Source organism: Capricornis sumatraensis, chromosome 11, assembly GCF_032405125.1.
Source record: "Capricornis sumatraensis isolate serow.1 chromosome 11, serow.2, whole genome shotgun sequence".
NCBI lineage: Eukaryota > Metazoa > Chordata > Mammalia > Artiodactyla > Bovidae > Capricornis > Capricornis sumatraensis.
The window spans coordinates 46200398-46227621 of NC_091079.1; the positions used below are offsets into that span (position 1 = coordinate 46200398).

General features: G+C 40.9%; 1 protein-coding gene across 4 annotated transcripts in view; it reads right to left on the reverse strand.

Annotated features, from left to right (window-relative positions):
* The window catches only part of ASPH (aspartate beta-hydroxylase), a 188544-nt gene that overhangs the window by 33195 nt on the left and 128125 nt on the right, over positions 1-27224 (reverse strand). For all 4 annotated transcript variants that reach the window (XM_068983284.1, XM_068983285.1, XM_068983286.1 and 1 more), the window contains 5 exons: positions 19116-19202; positions 14091-14241; positions 10250-10386; positions 6242-6340; positions 3382-3471 (listed from right to left, as the gene is read on the reverse strand). In XM_068983284.1, the coding sequence (XP_068839385.1) occupies positions 3382-3471; positions 6242-6340; positions 10250-10386; positions 14091-14241; positions 19116-19202 (564 nt within the window). The remainder of the gene's footprint in view (positions 1-3381; positions 3472-6241; positions 6341-10249; positions 10387-14090; positions 14242-19115; positions 19203-27224) is intronic.

A 27224-nucleotide genomic window follows, 5' to 3' on the forward strand; every position in this document is an offset into this window, starting at 1 on the left:
TCTCTATTTTCAGTAACACTTTTTAGCTCACTACTAGCTTTTGCACAAGAACTTCCATTTCATCTTTTCCATAACTCCAAATAGTTCCATTTTACAAATGCTCAAACTGAGATTTAAAAAGACTAAACATGATGAACAATCGCCCAGGGCATCTGGCAACTTATTCCACTCTCTCTGTCTCTCTATCATTTAAAAAGATACTACCACAAGTGATCTCCTTATGTAGTTATCTTTCTCAATATTATACCAAATTAAGAATATATGTACTGATCACTCATATGTTTTCCTTGAAAGACATGTAAGTGGTAACCATAAAGTAATTTCTTTAAACATGGCTCACAGTAGTCTGGTTTTTAAAATATAGCATTTTAAAATTAAAATTTTGAAATTAAATTGACTATTTTAGTTATTTTTGTCCAATTTAAATTTAGTTAATTTTTCAGTGTTAAAGTGAACAACCATATAATTACAACAGACGATTTCTGGAAATTCTTACTAATTTTTTTAACCATCAGAAATTCATTTTAAGGACATAGTGTTAGAATAGTGAGAAAGAAATTACTGGAGTTAGAGTCTTAGATTTCAGTCCTGGACTAAACACTCAGCATGCTGGATGCCTGGGCAAGACATTGTATTTATAGGGCATGTTCAAGTATCTGTAAGAGCTTTTCTGACACTCAAAGTTGGTACTAGTGCATCAAACATGGCCCTTGACCTTATACCCCTCTGCCATTTAATTTTTCTTAGCTGCTCAGCTCAGAGGATCTTAGCTCCCCCATCAGGGATTAACCCATGCCCCCGAAGTCGAAGTGCAGAGTCTTAACCACTGGACTGCCAAGGAAGTCCTCTCTCTCACCGCACCCCCCACCCCCCACCACCGCATTTAACTCTTAGAGAAACAAAACTATGAAATGATATATTAGTAATTAAAAAAAATTATCTCCAGTTATATAGGGGACATAGTGAATTTAGCTAGATTTAAGATTTTTTCATTTTTAATTAGAGTACAGTTGCTTTACAATGTTGTGTTGGTTTCTGCTCTACAACAATGTGAATCAGCTGTAAGTATACAGACATCCCCTTCTTCTTGAGCCTCCCTCCCAGTGCCCACCCCAATTCACCCATCTAGGTCATCACAGAGCACTGAGCTGGGCTCCCCCTGTTAAACAGCTGCTTCCCACTAGCCATCTATTTTACACATGGTGGTGTATATATATCAGCAGTACTCTTCCAGTTCATCCCATCTTCTCCTTTCCTCCGCTGTATTCACAAGTCAGTTCTCTGTGTCTCTATTCCTGTCCTGCAAATAGGTTCATCAGTACCATTTTTCTAGATTCCATATTTATATATGCATTAATGAGGATTCACTGATAGCTCAGTGGTAAAGAATCCACCTGCCAATGCAAGAGACTCAGGGTAGATCCCTTAGTTGGAAAGATCCCCTGGAGGAGGAAATGGCACCCCATTAGAGTATTCTTGCCTGGAGAATTCCACGGACAGAGGAGCCTGGTGGGCTACATACAGTCTGTGGGGTCAAAAAGAGTCAGACGCAACTGAACAAGAAACACTTTCACCTTACTTTCATATGCTATTTGTTTCTCTGTGGGCTTTTTAAATTCAAGAATTGTGCTATTCCTTGCATTTTAACAATAATTAAGCTGAAAGCACAATCCCATAGGTTCAAATTGCAAGCTCTTAACAATGTGTAGTAGTGAATTGTTTGCCCTTGAAGTTGAATGAAGGCTGTTTTCATCTAAGATGTGAGACTAAATCACAGACTTGTTTTATCTGTCTTTGCCCTGGACCATAAGATGTTCAAAGGTAAATTAGTGACGATTACATTTATAGTAATCAGATATGAACATTTATCCAGTGTTAGATACTGTTGCAAAGTCTTTCTTATCCTTCTCTTCAAAGGAGGTACCAGGAATTTACATCTTAAGAGAATGAAGGAACACAAAAGTGACTGCTAATCAGCAATTTCTTCCCGCTTCTTTCTCTTCTTCTTTCATTTCTCATTTTATTCCAGTTGATTAGCTGGTAGGTCAGAGGGAAAAGGTACAGATACACAGAAATGGATAAAGAAAACAGTGTTAGTCCTCCAAATTTCTGTTACTCCAAATTGGGTCATCTCTTTAGCTGGCAATTACCCCATTACAAAACCCTTTGCTCCAACGAACCCTCAATTGTCCAAATAGTACCAACTTCTTATTAGCTTTAGAAACCAGAAGTTATGTTACCCTCAGATGTCACCTTATTATTGATATATATATGAAACGCATGGTTACAAAAATCCAGTCCCTGACTCTAATGAGAGCCCAGCGTAGAGCCATGTGGCATGGTGCAGGACAGCCTAGCAATGTTGTGTGAACCACAGGAGATGGTGAGAGGTTGGGGATTTTCATTGTATGATGTCATCATTAAGAAGCCAATACTGAATTCAGAAAAAAGGAATAATGATAAAAGAAAACGTGTGATTTGTTTTAGGTGCTATATTTTCTGTGTCAGTACTGGTCATTATATAGCTATAGATGTTCACCTTAAACTCAGTATTAAATATTTCAGAAAGTAATTATACAATTAACCACCAGGTTCAGTCTGCTTAAGAATCAGTTGGATAAAACTTCATTCTAAAAATAACTACTTTTAAAATTCCAAAATAACGTAAATCTAGGCTTCCCTGGTAGCTTAGCTGGTAAAGAATCATTCTGCAATACAGGAGACCCCAGTTTGATTCCTGGGTCGGGAAGATACCCTGGAGAAGGGATAGGCTACTCACTCCAGTATTTTCCCCTGGTGGCTCAGATGGTAAAAATTTCGCCTGCAATGTGGGAGACCTGGGTTCAATCCCCAGGTTAGAAAGATCCCCTGGAGAAGGAAATGGCAACTCACTACAGTATTCTTGCCTGGAGATTCCCATGGACAAAGCAGCCTGGCAGTCCATGGGGTCACAGAGTAGGACACGATTGAGCAGCTAAGCACAGCACACGCAAACTATAAAAATATCTTTAAAGATATTTAAACAATTTCAAGGACATCTCTTTATTTCATAAATTTAAAAATATTTTTTCAAGGCAATATCTGTCTCTATAGATACACACACAGATGTACAAACAGGCACACATATACATGCATACAAACAGACACACATGCACACTAATTTAGAGATTATTCAGATACCTTATTGAAAGAAATTATAAACATCAAACCCCCAAATTTCTTCATAGTAGGAATTGTTAGGCCATTGCAAAAAGTTTAAACCACGTTCAAAAGTTTATGCTCAAAACATTTTTCCAGTTGTAATTGTCTCACAGAAATCATTGCCCTCCCCCTCTTTATCTTCTGTTAAAGAGAACAAAAAGCTCATGAATGCACTATTACCTCTTTGTTTCCGACTCTCTGCATGGCATCCCCCAGGTGAAAATAAAATCTCCCATCATCAGTACCAGGATCCCCAGATTCTATTCCTTCCTGTAGAAAGGACAGTGTTAGTATTTGTGAAAGGATTAGACACTAGACTTATTAATCCATTGACTTACTAAATCTTTTCTAAGAACCAGAAAGTCATTTCAATATTGTTCAGTCTCCTGGTCGTGTCTGACTCTTTGCAACCCCATGGACTGCAACACCTCAGGCCTCCCTGTCCCTCATCATCTCTCAGAGTTTGCCCAAGTTGATGTCCCTTGCATTGGTGATGCCATCCAGCCATCTCATCCTCTGACACCCTCTTCTTCTGCTCTCATTCTTTCCCAGCAGCAGGGACTTTTTCCAATGAGTCGTCTGTTTGCATCAAGTGGTCAAAGTATTAGAACTTCAGCTTCAGCATCAGTCCTTCCAGTGAATATTCAAGGTTGATCTCCCTTACAATTGACTGGTTTGACCTCCTTGCTGTCCAAGACACTTTCAGGAGTCTTCTCCAGCAACACAGTTTGAAGGCATCAATTTGGCAATTAGGTTACTGGTCAATATTTGCAGTGCAAAAGCAAAAGGAGGCAATGAAGTTCAATGAAGCAATGCATTCATCATCAATTAACAGTGGAATAGCCCATTAAGTTAACACGATGCTTTGTGAAGTGTCTCTGTGGGAACAATTGTTTCAATATCCCAAAGAATTTCTCTGACTGAGTTTCTATCACATTTATTTTGTTATTCAGATCTGACCACATGTCATCCAGAAACTTTTTTCCCCCCTGAACCAAAATGTTTAGTTGCTCATAAATGTTTGAAATGATAGGGACCCAACTGCAAGTAATATTTTTTTCTGCTCAAGACAAACGTGTCCTCACTTTTCAATGAAATCATTTACAGAACACATGATAGGATTAAAGCCAGTTGGAATCTTTAAAAATATAATTTTATTACACAACTCCCATCCTAAAACACTCAGCTGATTTCTATCCCCGCTGTCTACAAAAGAACTGAAATTTAAATTTATGTAAAAACAAAAAAGAGAGAAATATTAAAGCAAGAGAATGAATTTAGAAAAGTAAAAGAAGCTCAAAGATAAAACATATTTCAACGTCTAAAAGTCTGCATCTTTGAGGCTTCTTCATAAGAAGCCCATTATCTTTTACTTGGGTGAAATTTATGCACATAAGGGTGGAAAATAGCAGCACAGAACAGAGGCATCACTCAGGAGGGGAGAGTTGTGATCTGGGTTCTTCACTGACGGATGCTCAGGTAAACATCCTCGTTCGTTAACTAGCCAACCCTGCCCTCTACTTCCTCATCTCCACGCCAGGAGAGTACTGTTAGGTCCTTATGATGTCAAAGGAAATTTAAGAGGAATATTTTATATCAGAGAAGACTATGTGCCCACAGGATCATGGCATGGCAGCTTGCTGAAGTCCCATGACAGTCAAGACAGGCTGGGGGGTGGGGTGTATGCCCACCTCAAGGGGGCACCACTGCTCAGCTCCTGTGCTGAGATGTGGGTCACATGTTACCTTTCCAGAGAAATCAGAAATTTGCTTGATTATATAAAATCCTTCAGATTTTCAACTAAGGCAAGCAATTAAAATTGTTTTTAAGAGAATTATATTGGCCGAATAGAACATGCAAACTACTTGTAATCAGTGGGTCACTATTTGGGAATCTCTGACCAAAGTCATATTAAGGAAACAGATCACAAAAGTGGATCATAAAAGTGCTACTTTTAGTTCATAGGTATATAATCAGCTACCTGGCTGATATGGTAGCACTAGCTAGCGTTACAAGCTACCCCGGTGGTTCAGATGGTGAAGAATCTGCCTGCAATGTGGGAGACCCAGGTTTAATCCTGGTGTCAGGAAGATCTCCAGGAGAAGCGAATGGCTACTCACTCCAGTATTCTTGCCTGGTCTCCAGGACAGAAGAGCCTGGCAGGCTACAGTCCATGGGGTGGCAAAGAGTTGGACACAACTGAGCCACTAACACCTTCAGTTTCACTTTTTCAGCTTGTGTTACTATTTAAATTACAAATAAAAAATTTACTTCCTCACTGATATTAGCCACAGTTTAGATGCTCAACAGTCACAAGTGGTTAGTGGCTACCACATGACAAAATACAAATAAAGACCATTTCCGTTATGGCAGAAAGTTCTGTTGGTCAGCCCTGGGCCAGACCACATGTGATCCTGGTGAACTGACGAGGATTCTGTTTTTATGTGAACAAAAAATGACAACACATTTTATTCTGAATCTTTCAAGCTATCAGGCTTTTGGGGATTGGATTTACTCAGTCTGCATTTGTTACCTCATTTTGTGTAGGTTTCCATGAAACCTGTTCAAAGTAGTTTCAATGTAAAATTAAATTGCAAAAGGAACAGTTAATTCATTATTGACTGGGGAATTTTTGCTGAAACTAATGCCTGTGGCTGGCAATTTGCTGTGTAAGTGAAAATTGAAACATCTCCAGTCAATAATGTTTGGGTAACAAAAGACGTATTCATATGTCTCTGATTGATAATGTGTTAATGCACTGTCCATATTTTAAAATATTTTATCAACTAATAACTACTGTAGTCTTAGGAATTTCTTCAAAATCTTTCCCAAATAATTTCTGCTCATAACGCTTCTACCTCTGACACCCTCGATTAAGCTGAAGGTTCACACTGCCTGTGAATGTCATCGTCTGAAGGTATATATTTTGGTGTTGAAAAGGATCAGTAGTGCATGCCAGTCAATCTACAATACATAATGAAGGGTGTCCAAATGATTCAAAGGTATCAGAAGAGGGAAAGAGAGGAAGGGAGGGAGTTACCTTTAGATAGGGGATGCTCTCAGCAATCTTGTTCTGTGCCTTCAGGATAAAGCCATAATGTACTTTAGCAAAACCGTCATTAGGTGTCACGCTCAGAACCTAAACTCGAAAATAAATAAATAAATAAATAAAACCTATTCCGATGGACTGTGAATTCTACGAATGTTTTAATTAACTTTGCTGTGCTTGGACTGGATTAGGATGCTATAGCTTAAAATGCAACAGTGGTTTTTTCTCATTGCAATACATTAGGCTTAAATGGCCCCATTTCCCCTCAACTCAAAATGTTCAATGCAAAATGTTCTCCAAGAATGAAGAAATGAATAAAAAAGGCAATGACTATTAAAGCATTGCTCTAACAATGCAAATCAGTAAAATCTCTATCAATTTTATGACTTCAATATTTTTTTAATGATCAGGGAAAGACTGCTTTAAATTAGCTCTATTTAAAGTCAACGCTGAATGATTACCATATATTTCTTTACATATATGTTTTATGGGCTTCTTTGGTGGGTCAGATGATAAAGAATCTGCTTGGAATGCAGGAGACCTGGGTATGATCCAGGGAAAATCCTGGGTTGAGAAAATCCCCTGGAGGAGGGCACAGCAACCCACTCTAGTAATCTTGCCTGGAGAATTACATGGACAGAGGAACCTAGCTATTGGACTACCATCCATGGGGGTCACACAAAGTGTCAGACACAAAAGTGAGTAAGTGAAAGTGACTAACACTTTCACTTATGTATGCAGCTGGTCCAGGACTCTCCTCTCATCTTCATGAAGTCCACATCCCACTAACACACCTGCTACTATGACAGGGGTGGGGGTGGGTGACCAGGACTCAGAGGGACCCACAGGGCTGCCCTCCCAGACTGATTCTTTATGATCACCTACTGCGCTTACATGGAACAACAGACTGGTTCCAAATAGGAAAAGGAGTACGTCAAGGCTATATATTGTCACCCTGCTTATTTAACTTCTATGCAGAGTACATCATGAGAAACCCTGGACTGGAAGAAACACAAGCTGGAATCAAGACTGCTGGGAGAAATATCAATAACCTCAGATATGCAGATGACACCACCCTTATGGCAGAAAGTGAAGAGGAACTAAAAACCTCTTGATGAAAGTGAAAGTGGAGAGTGAAAAAGTTGGCTTCGAGCTCAACATTCAGAAAACTAAGATCATGGCATCTGGTCCCATCATTTCATGGGAAATAGATGGGGAAACAGCAGAAAGAGTGTCAGACTTTATTTTTTGGGCTCCAAAATCACTGCAGATGGTGACTGCAGACATGAAATTAAAAGACGCTTACTCCTTGGAAGAAAAGTTATGACCAACCTAGATAGCATATTCAAAAGCAGACATTACTTTGCCAACTAAGGTCCGTCTAGTCAAGGCTATGGTTTTTCCTGTGGTCATGTATGGATGTGAGAGTTGGACTGTGAAGAAGGCTGAGCGCCGAAGAATTGATGCTTTTTAACTGTGGTGTTGGAGAAGACTCTTGAAAATCCCTTGGACTGCAAGGAGATCCAACCAGTCCATTCTGAAGGAGATCATCCCTGGGATTTCTTTGGAAGGAATGATGCTAAAGCTGAAACTCCATTACTTTGGCCACCTCATGTGAAGAGTTGACTCATTGGAAAAACTCTGATGCTGGGAGGGATTGGGGGCAGGAGGACAAGGGGATGACAGAGGATGAGATGGCTGGATGGCATCACTGACTCGATGGACATGAATCTGAGTGAACTCTGGGAGGTGGTGATGGACAGGGAGGCCTGGCGTGCTGCGATTCATGGGGTCGCAGAGTCGGACATGACTGAGTGACTGAACTGAACTGAACAGCGCTTACTGAAGTTTACATGCAGTTCATAACAGATGCACAAGTTGTATTATCCTATTGTAATTAGCAAACTCTCAGAAAATGACAAATGGCTTTATAAGATTTCTAAAAAAGTCAAATTGAGATTAATACTAAAAATGTTACCGAGATTCTCTCTGTCTTTACATACACACATGCACGCACGCGCACACACACACACACATAGGCATAGACAACAAACTGGTTGACATTTCTAGTTCTGCACAAATTTGGCAGGACACACTACCAGGACTAAAAATATCCTTATAAATAATGTTTCACATGGACATTATTAAAATATCAATTTTTCAGTGAGAGTGAAAATATTATTTATTGACAGTTAAATGAAATTTTGAAAGTATCTGAAATATTTCATCTTAAAACCTATTTTAGAATGTGGGCCTTCTAGAATGTCCACCATAGGTTAGTACATCTATACATAAACATACAATTCACAGGTTTTTGCTTGAACATTTTTTACTGAAAGAGGATACAATCAAACATGTCTGAAGACTACTACTGTGGGCAGTGGGAACCACTGAAGAGCTGAAGCAAGGATGAGGGTCAGATTGGCATTTTGTATTGATGAAGATCATAAGAAAACAAGGTTGGGCGGGGTGGATCTATCTTATTTTACACTAGAGACAACAGGGCCTGAGTTAAATACGAGGATTTGCAAGATACTGAGGATGTTAAAGGGAGAAGGAAATGGCAACCCACTCCAGTACTCTTGACTGGAAAATCCCATGGACGGAGGAGCCTGAGGGCTGCAGTCCATGGGGTCGCGAAGAGTCAGACATGACTGAGTGACTTCACTTTGACTTTTCACTTTCATGCATTGGAGAAGGAAACGGCAACCCACTCCAATACTTTTGCCTGGAGAATCCCAGGGACGGGGGAGCCTGGTGGGTTGCTGTCTTTGGGGTTGCACAGAGTCAGACGTGACTGAAGTGATTTAACAGCAGCAGAGGATGTTAAAAGTAACAGAGTTCAGTTCAGTTCAGTTCAGTTCAGTTCAGTCGCTCAGTCGTGTCCAGCTCTTTGCGACCCCGTGAATCACAGCACGCCAGGCCTCCCTGTCCATCACCAACTTCCGGAGTTCACTCAGACTCGCATCCATCGAGTCGGTGATGCCATCCAGCCATCTCATCCTCTGTCGTCCGCTTCTCCTCCTGCCCCCAATCCCTCCCAGCATCAGAGTCTTTTCCAATGAGTCAACTCTTCACATGAGGTGGCCAAAGTACTGGAGTTTCAGCTTTAGCATCATTCCTTCCAAAGAAATCCCAGGGATGATCTCCTTCAGAATGGACTGGTTGGATTAGTTACTTGGTATCATACTGTAACCCCTTGATGGCACACTCTGTGTTGTTTCCTTAACCACCATTTCCTGAGCCAGTGCCTGTGGGTTTCAATAAATTAGTGCTAAGTGAATGGATGAGCATGAGGAGTGAAGGGAGGCAAAGGGCAGGAAGATGCTGAACCAAGTGTGGCTCAGGTAGTTGATCATGTTACTAACAAGGAGGAAAGTGCAGTAAAGTCTCCAAAAGCCAAGGATGTAGCAAGGTCTCTGCAACCACCTTAAAGTCAGTCTTTGCTGGGACCTCCTTGGTGGTTCAGTGGTTAAGAATCTGTGCTTCCATTGCAGGGAGCAAGGGTTCAATATCTGATCCAGGAACTAAAATTCCATGTGCCACTCTATACAGCCAAAAAATACCCCCAAGGATAATACAGCCAATGCCTCTGAAAGGAGAGTAATTTATGCCATATACCCAAAAAGCTTGTATTCTGTAGTTTCTCTCCAGTTTGGACTTTAACTGAAAAAAGTACAAGATAATGCGTTTTTAAGTTCTTGAGTTTTTTGAATTCCTCTTCCTGTCATAAAGAATACTTTAGAAAGGTTGTGGACTGAAATATATATATTAGCTAAAAAGTATCACAATTTTAGGTTGAAGGCTTTGATGAACCAAATGTTAGCTAATATTTAAAATCTTTAGGATATGTTAACTATAATAAGGCTTGAATTTGACTTAATTTAAAATAAAGAGAGTGAATGATCAGGCATATTAAAGGCAATTTAGAAATAACATTAGAACTCCATGTTCAAAAGACTTTGATTAATTGTTAATAGCAAATTGCTGCCTACTTACCTCTTCATAGACCTTCTTGGCACTGTCATTGTCTCCTATCAAGAGGTATCCAACTCCAAGGTCATTCTTTAAGGAAGTATCATCAGGAAATAGTTGAACTAATTTCTGAAGAGTAAGCAAGGATCCTCTCATGTGACCTGATTTGGTGGAAAGAAAACAACAGAAATAAAAATAGCTTTTGTCCACCCTTGTCTTGGCACTACAAATCATAAGAGACTATTCAACAGAGCCTGAAGACCAGTTTAACTCTGACTCTGTATACTGATGGCTAAGTCCCTCTTAGGATTTTATCCTGCAGCTCTAAGGGCATCAGTAACTTCCATAAGTGGGTTTTCCAGGTGGCGCTAATGGTAAAGAATTTGCCTGCCAATGCAGGGGATACAAGGGATGTCGGTTCAATCCCTGGGTAGAGAAGACCCCCTGGAGAAGGAAATGGCAACCCACTCCAGTATTCTTGCCTGGAAAATCCCATGGACAGAGGGGTTTTCAAAAAGAGTCAGACACGACTGAACATACACACACACACACACACACACACACAACTCCCATAAGTAGATACTGAATATAATACTGACTACAAATACGTTAAAGACATTCTTATTTTCTAAATTCATCAACATTTACCCTTTATGTCAAATTGTCTCTTATGAAAGTTTTGGTTACCCATTCCTTATTTAAAAAATGTTTTACTGGGGTATTTTTGACATTATAATTAACTTTAAAATTATGAATACAGAACAGGCAAATAAGAAGTCTAATAGATTTCAGGGTCTAGCACCCTGGATGAGACGCGAAGAGGCACTGAGGTACTCTGCTTGTCTTCGTCTCTCAGTAATGACCTAGTCCTGGAGCCAAGGAGACATCATCCAGTATTAGGGGACCCTCTGGTGGACAATAGGGTGTTATACCTACACGAACCATAAAAACCTAGCTTCAACTCATTTTAAAGGCTGTCCAATGGATGTTTAAGATTTAGAGGGGTCAATTGTCATCACTCTTCACCTCAGTTGGAAAGACAAGTTGTAGGGGTTTCCCTGCTGGTCCAGTGGTTACAAATCCACCTTACAGTGCTGGGGACACCAGTTCGTTCCCTGGTCCAGGAAGATCCCACATGTCATAGAGCAATTAGAGCAACTAAGCCCATATGTCACAACTACTGAGTCCACGTGCTGCAGCTGCGGAAGCCCACGTGCCTAGAGCCCGTGCTCGGCAACAAGAGAAGCCAATTAAAATAAATAAACTTATAGTAAAAAAAAAAAAGAGAAGCCCCCACTTGCCGCAACTAGAGAAAGCCCGTGTGCAGCCACAAAGACCCAGAGCAACCAAAATAAATGAATGAATCTTAAAAAGAAAAAAAAGACAAGCTATATAAGGGAAAGATGTGCAAGATGAGAGTGCACATGACAAAATTAATTACCCAAAAGGCTTTGTTGACCAGAAACTGAAAATCAGCCAAGATATGCCAGGACCATCCAAAAGCTAATGTAGCTGGATGCTCTACTAACTGTTAGGCATAGACCACCACCCACTGACTCCACCACCCTCTCTCCATTCACTACTTGCCAGTCTGGGTTGGTGTGCTCAACTATCCATTCCTTCACTGATAAATCTGACTTCACCTTTCTGTGCTTTTTCTCTGCCACCTGCCCAACTTGGGATTATAGTTTTCTTTTGATTCTAAACTTGCCCTACGGAGCCACAACAAAGGCCCAGGTGAGAGTCCATCCTATGTCCTTCTTGCCCCTCTTACTCTGCATCTCCAGGGACCTATGAATCCCTCAGCGCCTGAACTCACCTCATTCTCATTTGGAGGAGAAAGAAAGTGGAAGTGTTAGTTGCTCAGTCGTGTCCCCCTCTTTGTGACCCCATGAATTGTAGCCCAATGGGCTCCTCTGTCCATAGGATTCTCCAGGCAAGAATACCAGGGTAGGTTGCTATTCCCTTCTTCAGGGGAACTTTCTAACCCAGGGATTGAACCCGGGTCTCCGGCATTGCAGGCAGATTCTTTGCTATTGGAGCCACCAGGGCATTTGGAAGAGAGACTATATTCAAACTCTGAAGGGTTACTTCAGAAGGTTAGATCTAGTTGGGTCATCCTTCCCCTGGGGCTGGGAATAGGGTGAAGTAAGCGAGGTGCTCAGTGCAAAGTTTAAGAGGGTGCCAAAAATTCAGTCCCACCCAGACTCGTGATATCTGATGCATCTTTTTAAAAATAAAAATTAATGTTAAAAATCCACAGGGCTAAGTGAGTCACATCAGAGCCAGAGGAGAGACAACTCTGATACTGGTTTTTGCTTGCATGGAGTTCCAGCCTTGCCTCTCCCATCCTGTTTGTGCTGCTGTAAGTTTTCCTTCTCTGGGACTGGCCCTTATGAATAGACGTCTAAGGGGCCATTTCTTCTAGTTTCCAATCATTGCTTGGCTTCTACTCCCATCACAGATTTTGGTCATCTACCAAAGTGACACAACCACCCTTAATGCTAACCCTTGGAAAACTGATACAAGGTTCACTTCTGAATGTTTAGGAGCCTCAAATGGCAACCTACTCCAGTGTTCTTGCCTGGAGAATCCCAGGGATGGGGGAGCCTGGTGGACTGCAGTCTGTGGGGTCGCACAGAGTCGGACACGACTGAAGTGACTTAGCAGCTAGTGACATCAAGATAATACATCTATGTAATTCATCCAGCCAGTAGAGAACACACCTTGGCAGCTACACATGGCTTAGATTTTTTGCTCCTGGCTTATCAATGACATTTTAACTTATTTTTAAAAAACATTATTTTTATTTATTTATTTGGCTGTGACAGGGCTTGGTTGTCCCATTGCAAGTGGGATCTTAGTTCCCCCACCAGAGATCGAACCCACACTCCCTGCATAGAAAAGGCAGGCTCTTAACCACCGGACCACCAGGGAAGTCCCCTGATGGCATTTTAGGTGAGAGAGAACCCATTACTGGCCTGATTATAATGGAGTTAGGGTATAGCAAGTGACATACTTGATTCAAAGTTTAAGAGGTCACCAAAAATTCAGTCATCAAGATGCATGATATTTTATGCATTCTTTTTAAAAGTCAAACGAATGTAAAAAACCCATAGTGCTTTTTCAAAGCATTTAAAAATTTACTCAGTGATTAAAATTTTGTTTTTCTATAATTTTCTTTAATAAAGAGTCAAAATGTACAGGTGAAATTTTTACAACTCCTGACATTTCTTATATCTATAAAACTGTTCCACTGACGATTTCAGCTATTATGGATCAGATAGTTACAGTTAAGAGAGAAAAGAAGAATTTGGCATAACAAGAAGTTTTTGATTCCAGACCTATTCGTTTATTGGGCTTCCCTGGTGGCTCAGAAGGTAAAGAATCTGCCTGCAATATAGAAGAGCTGGGTTCGATCCCTGGGTTGGGAAGATCCCCTGGAGAAGGAAACGGCAACCCATTCCAGTATTCTTGGCCTGGGAAATCCCATGGACAGAGGAGCCTGACGGGCTACAGTCCATTGGGTCACAAAGAGTCATACATGACTGAAGTGACTAACACTTAACTATTCATTTATTAGTTATGATTCCTTAGGCAATTCATCCAACCTCTCAGAATTCCATTTGTCTCATCTTTAAAATGAGTAGGGAGCAGGTAGGCAGCAAAAATACTGTCTGTATCTTTGTAATTATGAAGGATTCCTCTTTCAGGCTGACCCAATCAGAGAAATTGCCTGAAATTAGGTAGAAAACTCAGGTGTCCTTCCATGTAACTAAACTCTTCTAAGAGTACACACAGCCTTCAGGCTTTTGCAGAAAAAAGCACACCGCTTGCTACTGAACTGACTCTTCTTCCATCTCACCTAGAAACTGCTGTCTGTCTGACCTCCGCTTCAGGCTCAGCTTCACCAAGTCTGTGGGGGCGTCAGGCAGGCTGGCCGCCTCCTGGTAGGTCTCGATGGCCCTGCGCAGGATCTCATTGCTCCTTCTCTTCTCAGCCAAATCATCTTCACACTAGAGGAAGGGAGAAACGTCCCAGGACAAGCTGCATGTGTAGTTGCCCAAAATATTTATGAAAAGTTGATGTTGGGACTTGCTTTAAAAGTAATTCAAGACAAATTAAAATTTTCTCTTCATCAAGGATAAAAAAATAAAGGAAGGCAATACAACATGTTATTTTAATAATATGAAGAAAAGTTAACTACTAAGCTACACATGAGAAAGACTATCATAAAAGCAGGATAAATGTATGTTTGGCTGGTGGAACGTGTACCCTGCTATATATCAACATTAATAGCCAGAATTCCAGTCCACAGTTCCTGTTCTTCCACTAGCTTATTCCTATGCTCATTCATTCAACAACTATACTCTGTCTAGACAGATGCAAACAAACAAAACAGATTAACCCTTTAGAAAAGGGCAATTCACCTTGGCTTGACAGAAAAAAAAGCTTCAAAATATAGAATGATCTGTTCATATCTGCAAATGGCCTTTAGAACAGACCTATCTACCAGGAAAGAAAGTCCAATGTCAATGACTCATATCAGTCATCCTGCCTGTGTAACCTTCTGAATACTCATACGCTGGTTTTCTGTTTAGGCCTCAGTTTCTTGTGAGTTTGGCTATAGTGAGTTAATGCCTTGAAACATGATCCTTCCTAAATGACGTCACAGAATGCCAGAGTCCTAGAGCTGAGAGAGCCCTACTGAGAACATCTTGTTCACCTTCTTCATTTGGCAGCCTCTTCAAGCTACCAAACAGATCCCGGAACTGGAGGGTCTCTTCACGGTTAATTCAAGGACAAATGCCTATCGAGACATTGTTCTCTATCTAGAGAGGAATAAATATCTTCACTAACCTCAATCTGAAATGAAAGAAAGATGATACAACTATACACCTTGTTTCTTTCCCTCCTCCATCCTTCAAGGTCCTTCATGTTAAAGAAGTATTAACATTTCAGAACTTTCAGCACTGGAATTTTAATGTCAGAATTAAAATGTGAAATCTTTAAAGTCTCTTAAATAAAACTGATAGGCTTTGCTTTGAGTATCAACATTGTTTGATATTGATCAGTTTAACATCTGTAGATGAAGGATTTGCCCTGAAACTGAACATTTGCTACAGGACATTAACACCACAAAGCATTTTGTTGATTCAAACTAACTGCCCAATCCAGCCTCCTAGGAGATGTGGCATTTTCTGCCTGAGAGGCACTAATGGTTTGTGGAAGATAATAAAGTGAAGCGAGCTCATAATTTTGTGTCAGATGTTCAAGGAACTTGGTCAGAATTGATTTCCACAGTGATCCAGAAAATGAGACATTATCAGTTCTACTCCAGAAATGATAGATCCTGCAGTTTTCATGTAACTTAATGTCACTGAATTTATAAAATTGGTTGGGATATTCCAAAGTAATTGTTTAATCTGCTAACAAAGCATGAAAAGTCATCAGGTATTCCTCCTTACAAAATCTGTCTTCTGTTGAATTTTTTTTTTTTTTTTAAACTCCTATGGGACTTCCCTCGCAGTCCAGTGGTCAAGACTTCATCTTCCAACACAGGAGGTGTGGGTTTGATCCCTGGTCAGGGAGCTAAGACTCCACATGCCTCATGGCCAAAAAACCAAAACATAAAACAGAAGTAATATTGTAAAAAATTCATGAAGGCTTTAAAAATGATCCACCTCAAAAAAACCCACAAAAACAAAAAACAAACAACTAACTGCTATGTATTTAAACTTTCTTTTAAGTTATTCTATAAAAATTTAATTTACCATGCTTAAAGTTCACATTAATGTTAATATTGATAACACATTGTAGTATAATAGTTTATAGATAAAATATATTGCTGAGGCATAAATCTCAAATTCCTACTGTTAAATAAGGATATATATATATATAGTGAGTGTCATGTGCAAAAGTACTACACTTGGTACTTGCAATTAATATCACATATAAAGAAAAATCTAAAGCATGAAACATTTTTTGCCATAATTAGCACTTTACCCATTATTCTCTTGAGTTAACGGACTTTCCTTAATCAAACAACTGCCAGAACTAGTGGCAAAGCACATCACTTATTTAAATAGGCACCGTCTTCAGGTAACAAACACATTCTCTCTTGCTTAACGACAATACAATTCAGCAATTTTGGAGAATTGCTGACCCAATTAATTTATAGGAATGATATAGTTGCTAGTCTGTACTGCATCATGGATAAAAGGAACTTCTTAGCATTAAATTTTCACAAATTTATTAAAACTGAATTAATACAAATTTAATAAGTTTTTAAGGAGGAGTTAGGGAGAAATTTGGATTTCCCAGGTGGCTCAGTGGTAAAGAATCCACCTACCAATGCAGGAGATGTAAGTTTGATCCCTGGGTCAGGAAGATTCCCTGGAGGAGGAAATGGCAACCCACTCCAGTGTTCTTGCCTGGGAAATCCCATGGACAGAGAGGCCTGCTGGGCTATACAGTCCACAGGGTCAAAAAAAAGTCAGACATGACTGAAATGATTAAGCATGTACACACTCACAGGAAGAATTTAAGCATCTAGATTTCGAGTGGTTGCCACCTTTAGTTATGAGCCAAATGTACTTGTTTTATCTCTAGATGTGTTAGTTTTCATGAGAGTGTCACCCACCAGTGACAGCACTGGCCCCTCTGAACAAGTGTTGTTAGCTTCTCCTGAATCTGGAAAATTTCTGCAGCTCAGAATCTGCCATTTTCCAGCAGGGCTGACAGTCTCATCCTCCCCAGGCAGGAGGAGGTTTACTGCCACATCGGTACACCAGCCCTGGATTTTACCCAGGCTTCCAAACTGAATAACACCTATGGTCTACTTGACATGTGCATTTGAACATGTAACAGGCATCACAAACTTCACAGGAACCAGAAGTGGATCTTTGATTTTGTACCTCTCCAAACCTGTTCCAGTCTTCCTGGTCAGTACCTGGCACCATCCTCTCCTTAGACTGATGAACCAAAAACACCAAATTCATCTCTAAAACTGAAAGTTGCACAGTTGTGTCTGACTCTTTGCGGCCCCATGGAGTGTAGCTTGCTAGGCTCCTCTGTCCATGGGGTTTCCCAGGCGAGAACACTGGAGTGGGTACCTATCCCTTCTCCAGGGGATCTTCCCGACCCAGGGATTGAACCTGGGACTCCTGCGTTGCAGGCAGATTCTTTACCGTCTGATTCAGTCCTGCCCTTGTCCACTGCCCTACCTCTGTGGTCAGGACCAGTCCCAAGCCAGCGCCTCTTGGGGACACCTGTAATGTCTCCTATTTTCCTAGCTCTGACTTGGGCTACCATAATCCCTTCTGTACCCAGCAACCAAAGTCATCTTTATTTAAAAAAAGAAAACAAAAACAACCAGAGGAGTACATCCATGTACAAACCCTCCAAGTGCTTCCAGTGCACAAAGAATACAGCCCATGAGCCCCTGGCTTCATCTACCCCATGTCACCTCCCCCAGTACGCCCCTCCTCTAGTCCACCAGGGATAAAGTCAAGGCTGATTCCCTGTTCCCTCTGCCTGGACAGCTCCTTCCTCAACCTTGTCACATTTCAGCCACTTGTCACCACCTAGGAAGGCCTTTTCTGATCACCTGATTATCTTAAGTATCGCTGTGCCACTCTGACTCCTACCACCTATGAAAAAAACATCATAATAACATGTTCTTTACTCTATGATCTTCTTTTCTTTATGGCATCTAGAATCAGGTAAGATGTCCTAATATGTTTATTTTTAACACTTCTAATATTCTTTAAATACAGATTTATCTATAAAGACCTTTAGGGTTTTGCTTAAACGTCACCGCCTTGATGAGCTATCTTCCGGCCACCCTATCCAACATTTTAAGCCCCCTCTCATGTCCTGTAGCTGTGCTCTGCTTTATTTTTGTCTCCTGACAGTGTATCCAGTAGCAAGCAAGAGATTCTCTTCTATATCTGTTGCACTGTCTTCTCCATTACAGTGAAAACGCCCTGTGTTTTGCTGATAGCTGCATCTGCAGTGCCTAGAACAGGGCCTGCCATAGAGTGGGCTTTCACTACAAAAATTCTGAGTAAGAAACTTAAAATATCTTCCATTGGAATATAAGCTCCACAGGACAGACCTCTAGAGTGTTCTTTGTGATAATCCCAGGGCCTAAAACAGTATGTGGCCCATGGAGGGTTTCTGCAGCTACAGCAAGACATGGAAAAGCTTCATGAATTGAGGAGTTGAAAGACGGAGAAAGTCTAAGAAAGGGAAGTGAGGGTGGAGCTGGGGAGAAGGTAGGTAGTAGGAAATGAGTCAGTTGACAGACACTACAGAGAGAACCAAGTCCATTGCACTTCCTATTTAACTAGGTGGCGGGTCAAATGGAATGAATGTGAAGGGGAAGGGAAATCAGGGATGAAAGTGTTACACTTTATTTTCTTTTCAAAATTGGAGAGAACTAGATGGAGGGGGAACAAAAATATGTTACGAAATTCACCAGTACAAAATAGGAATAATTAATTGCCTTATTTAAAACAGTAGTTCTTGCTTGAATGTATGCATATGCATGAGAAGCTGATTCTGTATACAAGTCAGAAGGGAAAATAAAATGCAAATAGTGTAATGTTAGTCGCTCAGTTTTGTCCCACTCTTTGCAGCCCCATGGACTGTAGCCTGCCAGACTCCTCTGTCCACTGAGCTCTCCAGGCAAGAATACTAGAGTGGGATGCCATTTCCTTCTTCCTGACCCAGGGATGGAACCTGTGTCTCCTGCATTAGTAGGCAGACTCTTTACCACTGAGCCATCAAGGAAGCCCCAAATGCAAATACCAGGTGGTAAAAAATCCAATGATACAGAATGGAAGGACATCGAAACAGTGTCCTAAATATCAAGGCTTCAGCATACCTGGGCTTTCCCATACCGAGCTCCTGGACTCTGAGGGTACTTGCGAACCAGTTCTTCAAATGCATTCACTGCTTCCTCAATTTTTCCCTGTTAGGAAGAGGCAATTACATACATAGAATAAATTCAAATGCGTAATACAGTTATTTAATAGTCACCAAGTAAATTTTGTTAAAATTTTCCAGACTCCATTCTGAGTTTATAGTTAACAATCTTCTGTCTTAAGATTTTAAATAATTAACTGCATGATGGAAAACATAAAACTAGAAATGAACATAAATAGACTTTATTTTTTAAAAGGCAGATACCTGACTAATGATGTACTATGAGTCTTTGTTAAAGAAATGGCATTTTCCCTCTGCATGTATAGTTCCTACATGCAATCTTTAAAAGATATTTAGGACTTAAGCTGGGGGAGGAATATTCCTGGCAGTTAGAATCTTTGCAATGAGAAGGGCAGTCTCAGTGGGGAATAAGCATATGAGATGAGAGGGCCACCTGGCCTCGGAAACTGTCACCCACTGAGCATCAGGGCTGACTATGCTCAGCTGGTGCTGTAAGTGCCTCACTGCCTTCAGGTCATATGATCCCTCCCGAAGCCCACGTGGGTCCTTAGAAGCCAGTTGGAGCACCTGTGATGGGTCTCTGACCACCACTATGCAAACAGACACGCAGGATGTGCCGAGGGTCTTGGCATGGGGGTGAGGAGTGCCACCCACCCCAGCCCCGGCCTCAGTCCATCCACAGTGATAAACACACGTCTCCTGATGTTCTACTGGAAGGCAGCACATCAGGATGTTGGAACCATGAGATGGAGACAGAGTTTCTGAGTTGAACTTTAGCAGACCCTTCAGCCATCTATCCATAAATCCATTCTTTCCTTGTATAAATGTGAGCTCACTGTGCTTTGTATGTCATTACCTTCACTGAGTGAGTTTTCATAACAACAAAGTTCATCCCATAAATGTGGCTGGGCTCAGCAAACCATATAGTACTACTAGATTGTTACTGACACCTATTTCTCAATAACTTGGCTGAATAGAACCAGGCAACGTCTATATTAAAGTCCCTTAAAATCATGGAAGAAAGCTTTTTTTTAAATTTCCTGTCACATGCCCATCAGTGATACTGAGGGTCTAGCTAGAATCTGGGCTCCACCACTTAGGAGACGTGGGACTTCTGGCAAATTACTTATGACTTTGCCTTAATACACCTCATCTGTGAAATGGGGACAATGAGCGTACTTGACTACCTTGGGGGTTGCTGTGAAGGCCAAATCTGACAACATCCATAAAGTACTTAGAGCTGCTGCAGAGACCATAGAAACTATTGAAAATTTGTTAGCTATTATTACTACTACTATTGTGGTATGGGGAGGATATGAGAGCCAGCACAGAATAAAATGTGTCCCAGGTAAGTCTCTTACCTGATGGACAGGTTAATACAATGACAATGAGGATTTGAAGGCTGAGATAAATCAAGCCAGTAACTTATTCTCTAAGTTAATTGTCAGAAACAATTGTATGGCTATTTAAAATATGCCACGCTTCTCACAATATTGACTTTTTAAAAGGCTTTATTTTTTAGAACAGTTTTAGGTTTGCAGCAAAATTGAGAGGAAACCATAGAGATCTCCCACGTACCCCCTACGCCTACTCATGCCCTGACTCCCCCATAATCTACATCCTGACTCAGCACAGTGGGACATTTGTTGTGACTGATGAGCCTTCAATGAAAATCTCCCAAAGTCCATAATCTACATTTGGGTTCACTCTTAGTGCTGTACATTCTACGAGTTTGGACAAATGTATAATGACAGCTATCCAACGTTTTTACTGTCTCTATAGTTTTGCATTTTCAGAAAGTCGTATAGTTTGAATCAAACAGTATGTAGCCTATTCAGATTAGCTTCTTTCACTTAGTAATATGTGTTTAAGCTTCCTCCTTATCTTTTCATCCCTGTCTTTTCAAGGATATCAAATCAGTCAATCCTAAAGGAAATCAGTCCTGAATATTCACTGGAAGGACTGATGCTCAAGCTGAAGCTCCAATACTTTGGCCACCTAATGCAAAGAGCTGAATCATTGGAAAAGACCCTGATGCTGGGAAAGATTGAAGGCAGGAGGAGAAGGGGATGATAGAGGATGAGGTGGTTGGATGGCATCACTGACTCAATGGACATGAGTTTGAGCAAGCTCTGGGAGATGGTGATGGAGAGTGAAGCCTGGCGTGCTGCAGTCCACGGGGTCGCAAAGAGTCAGACCCAGCTGAGCAACTGAACAACAATTATCTTTCCATGGCTTGATAGGTATTTCTTTTTAGTGCTGAATCAGATTTCATTGTCTAGGTGTATCACAGTTTTCTATCTGATCACTTACCAAAGGACATCTCAGTTGCCTTCAAGTTTTGGCAATTATTGAAGGTTGCTATAAGCATCTACGTGCAGGTTTTCAGGAGAACATAAATTTTCAACTCCTTTAGATAAATACCAAGGAATGAGATTTCTAGATTGTATGCCAAGAGTATGCTTAGTTTTGCATGAAACCATCAGACTGTCTTCCGAGGTAGCTGTACTATTTCACATTCCCACCAGCAATGAATGAGGGTTTCTAGGGCTCCACAGGGTCATCGGCACGTGGTGTTGTCAATGATCCAGTGATAGTGGCCTTTTTAAAGGTGTACTAGTAGTGTCGTTTTAGACTGCATTCCATAACATATGAGGTGAAGCATCTTTTCACATGCTCATCTGCCATCTGAATATCTTCTTGGGTGAATTGTCTTCGAAGGTCTTTGGCCCGTTTTAAAAATCGTGTTATTTTTTATCACTGAATTGTAAGAATGCTCTGTGTGTTTTGGATAACAACTTCTAAAACCACTACTTTATTTCTTCCATGAATGATTTTAAGGGATGAAGAATTCAAAATAAATATCTTTGTCTGAGTAACTGTCCTCTAACTACCTTGTACAAGTTTTCTGTGGCCACTGTAACAAATGGCCACAAACTCGGTGGCTTAAAACAACAGAAATTCACTCTTGCACTGTCTGGAGAATGGATTGGAATCCAGATGATGGGCAGGGCCATTCTTCATCCAGAGGCTGTAGGGGGGAGTCTATTCCTGCCTCCTGACAGCATTTCTTTTCTTTTAAAATGCGTATTTATCTATTTAGCTGTGCATGTGGTTTCTTTGATCTTCATTGTGGCATGTGGGATTTTTAGCTGCAGCATGTGGGACCTGACCAGGGATTGAACTCAGGCCCCCTGCATTGGAAGTGTGGAGTCTTTAGTCGCTGGGCCACCAGGGACAGCATTTCTTCACTGGTGGACACAAGACTCCCACCTCCACTTTGTCTTCTCTCTGTCTTCTGTTCTGTCTATATCAGGTTTCCCTCTGCCTCTCTCTTACATGGAAATATGGGAGTGAATTTAGGGTCCAACTAGATAACCCAGGATAGTCCCCTGTCTTAGACCCTTTAATCCTATCTGCAAAGACCCTTTCTCCAAACACAGTAACATTTACAGGTTCAAGGGATTAGGACATGGATATCTTTGGTGGGGTGGGGGGATAATTTTCAGCCTATCACATGACCTACACAACTTAAATTGCAAATTTGGGAGCTATTTTTATGAAAATCATGCTAAATGCCCCATCTCCAGCTTTAAAGCATAGGATTAACAATATTCATAAAAAGTCTGCCTAAGTATTTTTCCAGCTAACACTCCCTTAGTTGGCTATCAAGGTTATATAAATAATGGAACACACTGGCTCTGTTCTAGGCATCTCTGGATCTCTTGACACAGATGCTCCTTGCCTTTCCTAAGGGACCCTCAGCCCTGCCCTCCCCTCAGCTCAGCAAAGGAAATGTGTTTGCTGTTAGTCTGAAAAAAATTTTCTTTCCCCAGGTTCTTACTGGAGGATAAACTCTTGACACCATTACACAATTCTTAATAAACTCAACTACAAGATAGAATGCTCATGAAGACTTGCCTAAAAATTACCTGTTGAATAACTTACATAAGCTTATATATGATCCTAGGACTAAGACCATTCACTGGAGAGACAGGTACTTGCCCCTGTCACCCCACCCCCAGCCTCTGTTTTGGTGTAAGGTCAGTGGGCTCCCTTGCAAGACATTAAGACATAGCCCATAGAGGTCAGTTAGGATCCATGGGTATACTATAAATTTACTAATTTTTGTTTTGTAATTAATGAATATCTTGGAAGATACATGTTGAAGATATATAAAAATTGTTTCTCCCCAAATTCTATTCATTAAGTTTAGAATTCATTCCTGAGGTGGATTCATTGAGATTTTCTATTTCTCTTAATTACTTCTCCATTGACTCACTGGCATCTTCTAAAAGAAAAGAGTTGATGAGGCCCTACTGTACAGCACAGGGAACTATGCTCAGTATTTTGCAATAACTTATAAGGGAAAAGAATCTGAAAAAAATAGATATGCAAGTATTTACAACTGAAATGGGCTTCCCAAATGGCACAGTGGTAAAGAATAAGCCTGCTAATGCAGGAGGCGAAGGAGACACAGATTTGATACCTGGGTTGGGAAGATCCCCTGGAGGAGGTAATGGCAACCCACCCCATTATTCTTGTCTGGAGAATCCCATGAACAGAGGAGCCTAGAGGGCTGCAGTCCACGGGGTCGCAGAGAGTGGGACATGCTGAGCACACATGTATAACTAAAACATTTTGCTGTATACACAAAGCCAAAACTATTGTAAATCAACTATACTTCAATCAAAATAAATAAATTAAAAAACCAAAAAGCATCAGCAGGTGCATTGTTAGGGAGGAGGCTGAGCTACCCATCACTGGGTCCTTGATGCATATCTACAGCAGGACATTCTCTCTAGACTTGACACAGAGCAGCTCTTCTGAGGACCACTGTTCATCTGACAGTGTGATCCATGCCCCTGCCTTACTCAGCCCACAGTTGACATCATTCCTAGCCCCATTTAGAACCTGCAGTGTGAACTTTTCATGTGTTGGACTTTTGGCTTTATTAAGCTTTCCCTTCTTTCCATTTTTATGATTCCAACAAATGAATGAACATTTCAGTCTACCATTTCCAATCCTTTTTCTGGGGCATAAGGAGGAGTTTTAAACAATACATGTTATATTTAAAAATCAATGATTGAAATATGATTTGTGCACTTTTGGAGGAAATAGAAAGTGACCTCACACGTTCATGTCACATAGTATCTGAAACAAGGGTGTGACCTGAGATGGGGCCTCCTCCGAGCAGAGTATGCCTCAGGGCCACAGCGGTCCCAGGGGAGTCTGTTGCATTATTTGAAAACACCGGCTATAACAACGACCCTGCTGCTGCTGCTGCTAAGTCGCTTCAGTCGTGTCCGACTCTGTGCAACCCCATAGACGGCAGCCCACCAGGCTCCCCCGTCCCTGGGATTCTCAAGGCAAGAACACTGAAGTGGGTTGCCATTGCCTTCTCCAATGCATGAAAGTGAAAAGTGAAAGTGAAGTCACTCAGTCATGTCCGACTCTTTGCGACCCCATGGACTGCAGCCTACCAGGCTCCTCCATCCATGGGATTTTCTAGACAAGAGTACTGGAGTGGGAATTCCACTGATGATTCAGTTCATAGCACGGCTCCCTGTTGTTTCAGAAGCAAGAATTGCCTCTGTAGCCACTTCTTTCTCTTTTATTTACCCTGTTACAGATTCACGGTGCTTCTTGAGGCTAGCATCATAATTTCTGCAAATAAGCAAGGGCCAGAGGAGAGCACCCCATGAATTGTTCCAGCACTTTTATGTTTCACTGACTTACCTGACCCTTGATAACTGAGTCCTTCTCTACCATTTATTATCATTACATAAAAACCCTTCTCTAAAGCTGTTCATTTATTCTTTATCCCTAAAATCACCTGTGAAATAGGTAGCCCCCCTCCCCCCTCATTTTTCACTAAGGACATACAGCACAGAGAAAGTGGAGAATACCAAACAGGGTGATAGGAAAAGAAGATTCCTGCCTCATTCCTAGCAAGAAATGCAAAATTTCAACAAAGAATAGCTGGCCTCATTTTACAAAGTTAAATGAGACAGACACAGAAATCATCCAGTGTTAATTTAGTGAACAAAGACTTGGGCTGTAATATTCTCTGGAATTCCTGCATTTGTATCGGCTGCTGATGAGGGTGAGCCAGGCTTCGGTTTGAGAACCTTGCCATTTGCTGTTGCTGCTACTGCTGCTAAGTCGCTTCAGTAGTGTCCGACTCTGTGCGACCCCAGAGACAACAGCCCACCAGGCTCCCCCGTCCCTGGGATTCTCCAGGCAAGAACACTGGAGTGGGTTGCCATTTCCTTCTCCATTTGCTAGTTACAGACATCTTCATGCTTGTTTGGGACTTTTCCAAAAGATGTGTGGGAAGCACATTTTGGTCCCACTTCAGTGCCTAACTTGGATGTTTTTATTGTTGTTTTTTAACTATGACAATCCCCTATTACTTTTTTTTTTTTTGCAGTCAATGTATCAATGTCTACTGATTAAAAACCACATTATAGGAAAACCAATGGTATTACACAAGGTATAAATTCAAGTACAGAACCAAGACAGAGATTTTCACAAAAGACAAGTAGAGGCAAACCTTGGAGATCTTGTGGGTTTGGTTCCAGATTACCGCAATAAAGCAAATACTGCAATAAAGCCAAGTCCCCACGAATATCTAACCTATTTAAAGGTTATGTTTATACCACACCAGGCTTCCCTAGTGATTCAGATGGTAAAGAATCTGCCTGCAATACGGGAGACCCGGGTTCAATTCCTGGGTTGGGAAAATCTCCTGGAGAAGGGAATGGCTACCTACTTCAGTATTGTGGCCTGGAGAATTCCATGGACAGAGAGGCCTGGCAGGCTATAGTCCATGGGGGTCACAAAGAGCTGGACATGACTGAGTGACTTGTACTTTACATCATACCATGGTCTCTTAATTATGCAATAGTATTAATACCTAAAAAACAATGTACACACCTTAATTAAAAATACTTTATTGCTAAAAAATGTTGATCATCATCTGAGCCTTCAGTGAGTCATAATCTTTTGGCTGGTGGAGAGTTTGAAATTATTTTGAGAATTACCAAAATGTGACAGAGAGACATGAAGAGAGCAAATGAGGTTGGAAAAATGGCACTGATAGGCCTGTTTGACACAGGCCTGCCAAAAACCTTTAATTTGAAAAAAAGAATGCAATATCCATGAAGAACAATAAAGTGAAGCACAATAAAATGAGATATGCCTATAGATGATTAAGTGAAGATGTCATTAAATACATTATAATAAGTATTGGGCATGGTGATTAGATGAATAGGACTGAGTTGGGAGAACAGATAACTTCAATCTTGTGTTAATTCCCTGTTTTCAAAACCTGTAATATCCAAGAACAAATGCAAATAAGGCTTTGAATTAACTGATGACAAAGCAAAACATAAAGTGGTCACCCTGGGAATTAGAGCTATGTGAGTTTAACCCAGAGTGAGAAGAATTTTAAATTGAAAATCATTTCACCTAATAGTAACTATCCTAAGTACTAGACTAACTTATTTTTTCTTTTTTGCATCAAGGTGCTTTAAAATGAAAACCCTTACTTATATGCTGCTTGGCAGTACTGATGCTTTTAAAAAAATCTCTTATCTCATTGTTCATTGTATAGTCACTAAGTTGTGTCTAATTTTTTTGTAACCCCTGTGGACTGCAGCACACCAGGCTTCACTGTCCATCGCCATCTCCCAAGAGCTTCCTCAAGATCATGTCCATTGAGTCAGTGGTGCCACCCAATCATCTTATCCACTGTCACCCCCTTCTCCTCCTGCCCTCAGTCTTTCTCAGCTTTGGGATCTTTCCCAATGTTCTTCCCATCAGGTGGCCAAAGTATTGGAGCTAAAGCATCAGTCCTTCCAATGAATAGTCATGGTTAATTTCCTTTAGGATTGGCTGGTTTGATCTCCTTGCAGTCCAAGGGACTCTCAAGAGTCTTCTCCAGCACCACAATTCAAAAGCATCAATTCTTTGGCCCTCAGCCTTCTTATGGTCCAATTCTCACATCTATACAAGACTACTGGAAAAACCACAGGTTTGACTA